Source organism: Corythoichthys intestinalis, chromosome 2 (genome assembly GCF_030265065.1).
Source record: "Corythoichthys intestinalis isolate RoL2023-P3 chromosome 2, ASM3026506v1, whole genome shotgun sequence".
NCBI lineage: Eukaryota > Metazoa > Chordata > Actinopteri > Syngnathiformes > Syngnathidae > Corythoichthys > Corythoichthys intestinalis.
The window spans coordinates 55,185,475-55,194,719 of NC_080396.1; the positions used below are offsets into that span (position 1 = coordinate 55,185,475).

The 9,245-nt window shown below is 38.6% G+C and overlaps 1 protein-coding gene across 1 annotated transcript; it reads right to left on the reverse strand.

The window, feature by feature from the left end:
* Positions 1-1,341: 1,341 nt before the first annotated feature.
* tnni1a (troponin I type 1a (skeletal, slow)) lies at positions 1,342-5,832 on the reverse strand. Its single transcript, XM_057826986.1, has 6 exons — positions 5,728-5,832; positions 5,577-5,618; positions 5,352-5,483; positions 5,124-5,213; positions 4,858-5,034; positions 1,342-1,681 (listed from the first exon to the last, which is right to left on the reverse strand). The coding sequence occupies exons 1-6, from the start codon at positions 5,764-5,766 to the stop codon at positions 1,577-1,579; spliced, it is 585 nt and encodes a 194-aa protein (XP_057682969.1). The 5' UTR covers positions 5,767-5,832; the 3' UTR covers positions 1,342-1,576.
* Between the last annotated feature and the right edge of the window lie 3,413 nt (positions 5,833-9,245).

A 9,245-nucleotide genomic window follows, 5' to 3' on the forward strand; every position in this document is an offset into this window, starting at 1 on the left:
AACTGCAACAGCCTGGGAATGCTTGAATAAATAATAAATATCGGAGGAAACGGATGACTCCACAAAGCACTTCATTATGCTGGTTATTAACACTTGTGTATGTAAATCAGATGTTGCTAGATTGTTCTCCTCTTGGAGATGAGATGCGTGTGTGGCAGCCTGGCAGTTTTTTTTCTTTTTTTACATAGGGTTTTGACAGTTGCCATCACATTTTCGGGAACAAAGCACCATTCTGCTCTGTTCCAGCCCCAAATCTAATGCCGGAACTGTGTTCTGGATCATTCTGGCCCACTTTCATCCCTGCATAACAGCCATATGTACAGATGATAGTTCAAACAGCTGAAATGTGAATTTAAGAAGTGATGTATTATGTAAGACATTTCAATTTCATTTCATTATTTTATAATTTTAGAAATGCAGCATTAAATGAAATTTTTGTGCAGATCTAAATAGAATTGAGATGTAAATATTTGTGAGTTCCAGTTCCAGCAGACGGAGCTGTCATAAAAATGGTTTGCTCATTTGTAATGTTGCCACCTGCATGATTGCAGTAGAACAGCATTGCTAAACTTGTTATGGTTGAATTTGGTAAATCACCTGGGTACAATCAAATGTTTTGCCTTGGTCAGTCTGGATAAATAGACAACTAGCTAGTTGAAAGTACATTGTTCAACTCCAGCGAAACGAGACAAGTCATTGGCTAGAGGCCGGGTTTATTCCCGCCCATCGGATGCTCAGCGTCTCTGGGGGGGTGTCTATGGACAGTGAGCGGAGCTTGGCCGACCTGGACTACGCACTTTAGGCATGATGATTGAATGAGCTACCTGAGGCTGAATCCTTTTTTGATTGACAGCGAAATGAGCGAATCAGCGACATTGGGCTGGAAACGTCCGTGGGAGCATTTTTCAATTTTCATTCTGTTGTTCTGAGTTGAACTGAAGACTTTCCTAATTATTGATTACGAACGATTACAATCTCGATTACGAACATTGGGGCTCGCCTATGGAATAAATGTGATGCAGCGCTTACGAGTATAAAATCATTGAGTTGAGCTCTGCACTTTCTGTCCTGACTGAGCAGTGGGTGCCGCTAAGCCCCTCCACCGTCACAAAGCACTCAGAGGCGGACACACTTTGAGTTTCCCCTCACTGAAAGACCAGCATCTGCCACTGTAGCTGATGTACAACGGAGTCTCAGAGAACACAAATGTGGTGCTTGAGGTGAAAGTACATGTGTGGAGTACTGTCAATGCACAAGACCGCTGACCTGGAAAGTGAAACTAAATCCAGTCGAGGCTTTTATCTGAATAATACCTTCAATAATGTTATGCAACATAAAGCATCAAAAAGAAACCAGATTTTATTAGGTTGCAAGTTTTGTTACTAATCAACTGCGCGGCTGTTTTCAAATACTGTTCATATAAAGTGACAATAGAAGTCACAAAGATAAGCAGTAGTATAGTCTTACAGTATGAAGCATATTAGGTTACAGCAGCTGAGAGGTAACGGACATTGTCTTGAATTCATGGAAGTAGCTCTAATTGATGGTGAGAACAAGATGCATTCATGTTGTGCCTTCACTGGGCAGAACCCTTAGCAGCATCAAACATCTTCTTTCTTCCCTCCATTCCTGACATGGCCTCCACATTTTTCCTCCAGTCACTGTCCTCCACTGGTCTTTTCTGCAGAGTAGAGAAAAGATTGATAAATTTCTTTCTCCATTCATGACAACAGTGGGATGATTTACATTACCTGGATATGCCAATGTATTAGCTAATACACACACACTGAAAAGTAAATAATTACAAGGGGGTTCCTTCTGTGTACAATTGTATTATTGTCCTGGATTCTGTTCTTACACACAGAGTCGCAGCTGCTCACTGGCCCACAGCTAACCCTAACCACACACATACATTTCATGTTATGCAGTACCTATTTAGCTTCATACTTGCTGTGATTCTCATAAATCAAACATATGCATCAACGGGCTTTGTTTTTAAAGATCCTTTAAATTGATCATTGCCAGTCTTCCAAGTTAATATGGAGTTCTTGTCTGTTGTGTTAGAAAAAAATAATATACAGTATTATTTTATTATTTATTAGTAGGTAGTACGCTCTGTTGTATTTTCTCATGAGGGAAAGGTAACACTGGGAAGCTCTTAACTAGGGCTGTCCCAAACGACTAATTTCCTCCCGATTAGTCAGCCGACTATATTTATTTATTTTTACTACTTTAATAATGACATTTTTGTTCAAGCTTATTAATTCACAAAAACATTTTGGAACACCTAAATTCTTTATTAACGTATGAATAAATATCATAAATACCAATAATAAATCACAAACAATGAGGTCAAATGCTGCTGGCATTAACTAGTGCAAAAAAATGTAAACGGAAACACTGTGACTTCACCTCTTTAACAGGAGTCAAAACAATTCTTACTCTTTTTGTGGTATGTCATTGTCTATATTGTTCTAAATGTTAAAATGAATTGCAATGTCCCGGACAACCATTTTCAGAATAATTTGTGTGAGTTCAGATGCTTTTTCTGGTGTGCATCCGCATTTTTGGGGGATGGGAAAAACTGTTCAACTTTTGTTTGTTTTAACCTGAAAATAGATTAAAAAAAATATTATATAATTATTAGGGGTGTCAAACGATTAAAATTGTTAATCGAGTTAATTACAGCTTAAAAATTAATTAATCGTAATTAATCGCAATAATCCCAATTCAAACCATCTATAAAATATGCCATATTTTTCTGTAAATTATTGTTGGAATGGAAAGATGAGACACAAGATGGATATATACATTCAACATACGTTACATAAGTACTGTATTTGTTTATTATAACAATAAATCAACAAGATGGCATTACCATTATTACCATCCTGTTAAAGTGATCCATGGATAGAAAGACTTGTAGTTCTTAAAAGATAAATGTTAGTACAAGTTATAGAAATTTTATATTAAAACTAGGGGTGTCAAACGATAAAATTTTTTAATCGAGTTAATTACAATTTAAAAATTAATTAATCGCAATTAATCCCAATTCAAACCATCATTAAAATATGCCATATTTTTCTGTAAATTATTGTTGGAATGGAGAGATGAGACACAAGATGGATATATACATTCAACATACGGTACATAAGTACTGTATTAATTATAACAATAAATCAACAAGATAGCATTACCATTATTAACATTCTGTTAAAGTGATCCATGGATAGAAAGACTTGTAGTTCTAAAAAAATAAATGTTAGTACAAGTTATAGAAATTTTATATTAAAACCCCTCTTAATGTTTTCGTTTTAATAAAATTTGTAAAATTTTCAATCAAAAAATAAACTAGTAGCCCGCCATTGTTGATGCCAATAATTACTTATACAATGCTCATGGGTGCTGAAGCCTATAAAATCAGTCGCACCCAAGCGCAAGCAGAGGGTGACAAAACTCCGAAAAACACAACAAGTACACATTTCACTGTGCTGTCATTTTAATGTTTGAACGGGGCATGTGCGTTAATTGCGTCAAATATTTTAACGTGATTAATTTAAAAAATTAATTACCGCCCGTTAACGCGATAATTTTGACAGCCCTAATAATTATATTATATATTAATTATTTTTATTAAATAAAAATGCACGTTGATAGGACGCACGTAAAGGCAACTTCCATTTAAAAAAGAATCGTTAGAAAGTTGTATGGACTTACAATGCGCTAGCTTGTTGTCTTCGAAAATTACACTTGGGTGACGGCGCTTCAAGTGTTCGTTCATAGCCGACGTGCTACCGTGGTATGCGAGCTCAGCTTAGCAAAGAGTGCACAAAGTGGCACCCTCCATATTTTCCTTGAAATAATTCCAGACTCTGGCTATTCTGGTCCGCTTTTTTGGCTTTATGCCGCTTTCACGTGTTTGCAATTCTGCCCTTTTTGGAATTTGGCAGTGTTTTCAACTCCTCGCCATAGTGAGGAGTGAACCGGCGATTCAATTGGCTCTTGTCGTCGGTTCGTTCAGGTTCGTCAGATTTCCTCCTTAGGAAGGCGGCGGCGTGCATAAAAACACCGAGAGGCGTCAGTGGCTCTTTATGGATACTTTTATTGACCAAAACAAAAACGTGGGGGACGCAGCTACTCAACTCTGCGCTACCCGTGCACTTTTCCAACTCACTGATCTCGCTCGCTTGCCCACTTTCTTCCTCTTTGCTCAATCTGACAACGCCGGTCACATTGAAATAACAGCGGCCACCTTGGGGGTGCCAGTAACAACCGCTTGTGTCGCGAGCGCCCGCCATTCTAAACTTTATCCGCATGTAACTTTTTTTATCCCATCATTACCCGTCGACGGTATGTTTTGCCTGTGGACGCATTTATGTCATCGGCGACGTCGACAACGTCGACTAGTCGGGACAGCTCTACTCTTAACCTAAGCGAATATGGGTCAAAATGCCTTCCTCAATACAAGGTGTATGCAGCTGTGTCTAAGACTTGCATTTGTATGTTGCCGTTCTAATTAAACCTTCAAAGGCAACTTTGGTTCTGACTAGACAATTTGTTAAATAAATTGACAAAAATACTGTCAGCATCAATGAGAGTGAATGTAATCCATGAGTATGCGCATGTAAGGCGAAATGGAGTTATACAAAGGTGTAAAAAACGATGCTAGGCAAAGTAGGATCCATTTTTCCCATCATAAAAATAATATTGAACATTTGAGTGCCTTACATACACACCCACTGGGTTTGAAAGTGAAAAGGATGGATTGATTTTTCACAATTTTAACGGCCTCCTTTAACATACTTCAGATCGACGTTCTTGTTGCTGTGTGACATTTTCACAGCACAGTGCACACACCTTCTCTGTGTCCTCTTTCTTGACAGACTTTAGGTTTGCTCGGAGGTCCATAGAGACTTTATGCTTTGATCCCAGCAATGAGCGAAGGATGGCGTCCGCAGACACGCGAACCCGGCGAAGAGTGGGCCTTTTGAATTTGCCCCTGAGGTCTAACACCTTGATGCTCAGATCTTTAATCTGGAGCGGGGACACCAAATAAGAGTTAATTCATATTGTTTGTAAATGTGATGTGCAACATGACATTTTATGTTTAGAGCATGATACACCTCACGTGTGTTGAGCATCACTTTGGCCTCGATGTCATATCGCTCCTCATCTACCTCATCAATTTTGGAGTGGAGCTCTCGGCACAGATCCTACATGTAGATCACAAGTAAACTACTGTATATTTGGGATGCTTTCAGCCTGGTATCAACTGTCTGTTATAAAAAATGGCACTTCTGCTTGTTTTGAACAACTCAGGGGCCATTAAACTTGGTCCAAGCACATCGTACCTGTAACTGTGCTACACTCATGTGGCTGATGTTGAGTGATGGAGCTCTCTCTGCCAAGTACCTCTGTTTCTCTCGCTCTTTTTCAAGGATCTCCTGCTCTAGTTCATCCTTGGCCTTTGCAACCATCAGACTCTTAAAACAAACAAAAAAAATCCATGAGTCAAAAAATCTGATATCTGCTGCCCACATGTGGTCAAAAATAATGATAATTTTCATTCGTCTCACCTTAAGCATAAGCTTCCTTGAAGCTGAAATCTTTGGTTTTCTCTAGATGAATAACATGATATGTTGGAATTAATTTTCTGAATTAGTGTTTTTGGTCATGTTGATGGTTATTGAATTGCCTTAATTGTTTTTACTGAAAGTTATAACTTACCTCTGGTCTGCAAGAGAAAGAGTAAAGAGGAGAATACATTAGTTGATATTGGTACAATTTAAGCTTTGAAATGTATCATTTGTGAGAGCTGTGCATATTGCTTACACTATAGCCGAATGTAAACTTAATTATACACAGTGGCTACATTTGACTCAATAATCTGGCTAAGGCTTTCAGACATTTTGTTACTGGGTATTGATTTAAAGCAACACTTGGTAACGTTTCAGTGTTGGTCAATTTGGACGAAAGTTGTAGTGGAAGACTGTGTTTCCTATGAGGACTAGCGCACACCCAAACAGTTTGGCAAAAATCATCAATCAATCTCCCAGTTGCTTGCAGATGCATTAAAGAATATTTGTTTCCAGCGGCTGTGTGAAGGATGAATAGTAATAAGATAAAAAACAAAACAAAGCATGCATTCATTGAACACATGACCAAAAACTAAGACAATTAAACGAGTAAAAGGGTGGGTACACAATAACATATGATGGCCCCCCCATTCCCACCTGAACTCATCAGTGCTGACATGTTCGGTGTGGGCGGGGGGTTTTGCCAGTGAGTGAAAGATGGGGCAATGTTTATTCTGTATATCATGGTAACATCGACTTCCGTCTTTAGAATGAATAGGGAAAGGGGAAGTCACTTATGCCGTGAAAGAGTAGTAGTTTTTTTTGTGTGTGGCAGGGTTCCTGCCACCTTCCTCAAAGTCAATTAGTGTCAGTGAAAGCGATGCAGCCCCCCTCAAGGTATAAAATAGGTGTCATTCAAGTAGTTGTCAGTCGAGATATTTTCACAAATGTTATGAAACAATTTATAAAAGTTGAAAAGTTACCTAGTGTTGCTTTAAACAGCAACACAAAACTAATATTCACGGTTAATGTGGCAATTCTAATAATCTGCTTTAATCTGATGTATTCTAATTCAGCAAAAAATGTTTTAATCATAAAGTTTTAGAACCATATTTTCAAATATTTAGGATTCACTTCTCAGTGCAATGCAATCTAAACCTCTGCCTTTTTATTTTGGCCTACTCTACTATTTTCATGTTGGCCATCATGATGGTACTCGGACAAGCAAGTACTACTTGAGGTGGCACTTGCTGTAAACTAAAAACCACTGCCACATTCCTTACATGTCCATACAAAAGATCAACTACTAATAATTTTTAAAGATCACTAAGCAGTTATTAATTATTTTTGGCTGAACTGTATATGTGTGTGTGTGTGTGTGTGTGTGTGGGGGGGGGGGGGGTCTATAATAAGATTTAATTCTCATAACTCACAAATGCTCAGGCATCCTGATGATGAATTCTCACTGGAGAAGAGATAGGAGGGATTAGACATTCACTAAACAATCATTGGCAGTTGGTGTGTCACATCATCTTTTGCATGCATTTCTCTTAGCGCTCGCTCAAAATGCATCCATCAGCAGGCCACTTAGAAAACATTTCACTATCCTTGTGGTTAACATTCTTTGAACATTCCAATCAACACCGACTTTCTTCTAAAAAAGCTGGTTACTTAACAGATGTATCACTGAATGCAGTGTACTAATAAGCAATGTAATCAGGTTTAAGTGCATTAATAATGCTTAACACTGTGAGCTAGGTTTTCATGATAGCATGAAAACTAATTAGCCATGCTGATTTCTTGAGTCCGGATTAATATCTTTAGTCAGACATTTTCCAATACAATTGATTACTGGTAACAGGATAAAATTCCTGTTTGAAAAATCTGAATAGGTCCTAGTAAAATAAATGCCATGTCATACATGCCATGTCATAAATATTCCTGATATTTACCATATTCTTCATTTCACCCCAAAATTGACAGTGCGCTTTATAATGCAGTGAGTGTTATGTATACTTTGTGGTTGTACTTAAAGACCTCAAGCCTATTTTGTTTCGATTTATGTGACTCTCGGTAGCTCGAGTTGTCCTGGGACCAAAGGGTCAATGGTTCCATTCCCGGCTACGCCCAATGTCGAAGTGCCCTTGGGCAAGGCACTGAACCCTAATTTGCCCCCAATGGGTTGGCAGCGCCTTACGTGGTAGCAGCAACTATGAATTGTGAATGTGTGCTTGTTGTGCTTGAAAGGGTAAATGTGTGCTAATGTGAAGCGCTTTGGACATGGTAACCGTGTAGATAAATGCGCTATACTATATATACTCTCTCTCTCTCCCTCTTTGTGTGTGTGTATATATATATATATATATATATATATATATATATATATATATATATATATAGGGATGGGAATCGAAATCCGATTCCAATTCAGAACCGGTTCCGAGTGTTTCGAGGCCTCGACATCACAATGAAAAAGCCTTAATGATCCCTAAACACGCATATTGCGTCGTTACGTGTCTTGTTGTCCAGACGCATCAAACTAGCATGGCGCCAAGAACCACTCGCTCCAAAGTTTGGCTACACTTCACCAGGAAAAAGGGTGAAAATGAAAGGTTATGATAGTTTAGCACGAGCGTTGCCGCCGTAAACATAACAATGACAATGACGTAGGTTCGAACACTCGAAAGTGTGTCTTCACTTCACGAGGAAAAATTACAACAAAGCGACTTGCAGTCATTGCGAGATGGAAATAACTGCATCGGGAGGGAATAGACTGCACTGTCCTCACCGAGACGCTAAGGCTCAGTCCTGGCTATACAGCTAGCTAAACTCCCAAATGACGATGCAGAAAACGTTGGTATAATTTGCTGACTTTATTCAACCATCACTTGAAACTAAAAATAGAAATGAAACAAATCAATTTCGTCCCCAAAAACAAACAGGTTCGCATCAACGTAAATCAGCGATGATTAGCTGCTAACACTGCGTTCACTAGCATTAGCACATCGTTTAAACCACTACACAACTGGATTTAAGTGTCCGATCGCGAGTGGAAACACACAACAACAACGCAGAAGATGATACATACAGGTGTTGGCTCTGTAGATATTTTACAAACATTAACAAAGAACGTAGGCTCGTGGCAGTGTTTCCCTTTCTCACTAACTCGTTCACTCGCTTGGATGCGGCATTTCTTCTTCTTCGCGTGTAAGCGCGCTCTTCTTCAAATGAGCGCGCTATTCTTCACGTGAGGAAGCGCAAGGGCGCCACCACTTGAGCGTGAAAGCACCATAAAAACTAAAAGGCATGCATTTCAATATAGGTAAATAAAAACAGGGGTCCCCAAACTACGGCCCGCGGCTCCATATTTGGTCCGGCCCCCTGAACAATTCCAGAGAGCATTTTGAAATTTTTTTGTTTTTTTCTCCCTCAGTAGTGTTTTTTATTTCCTGGCCTTTTTCAGTGAATAACTCAGAGAGGGTTATTTGGTTATTATCTATTTAATTAATAGTGCTATTATTATTTATTATTATTATATTGTATTATTACTTTTATTTTATTTACTTTTGTTCCGCGAAGAATCCATAGAGGGTTATTTGATTGTGGCTTTCTGAAAAACAATATTTTTTTTACATTTCGCACTCCTGCAATTGTAACACTTTTTCTGTT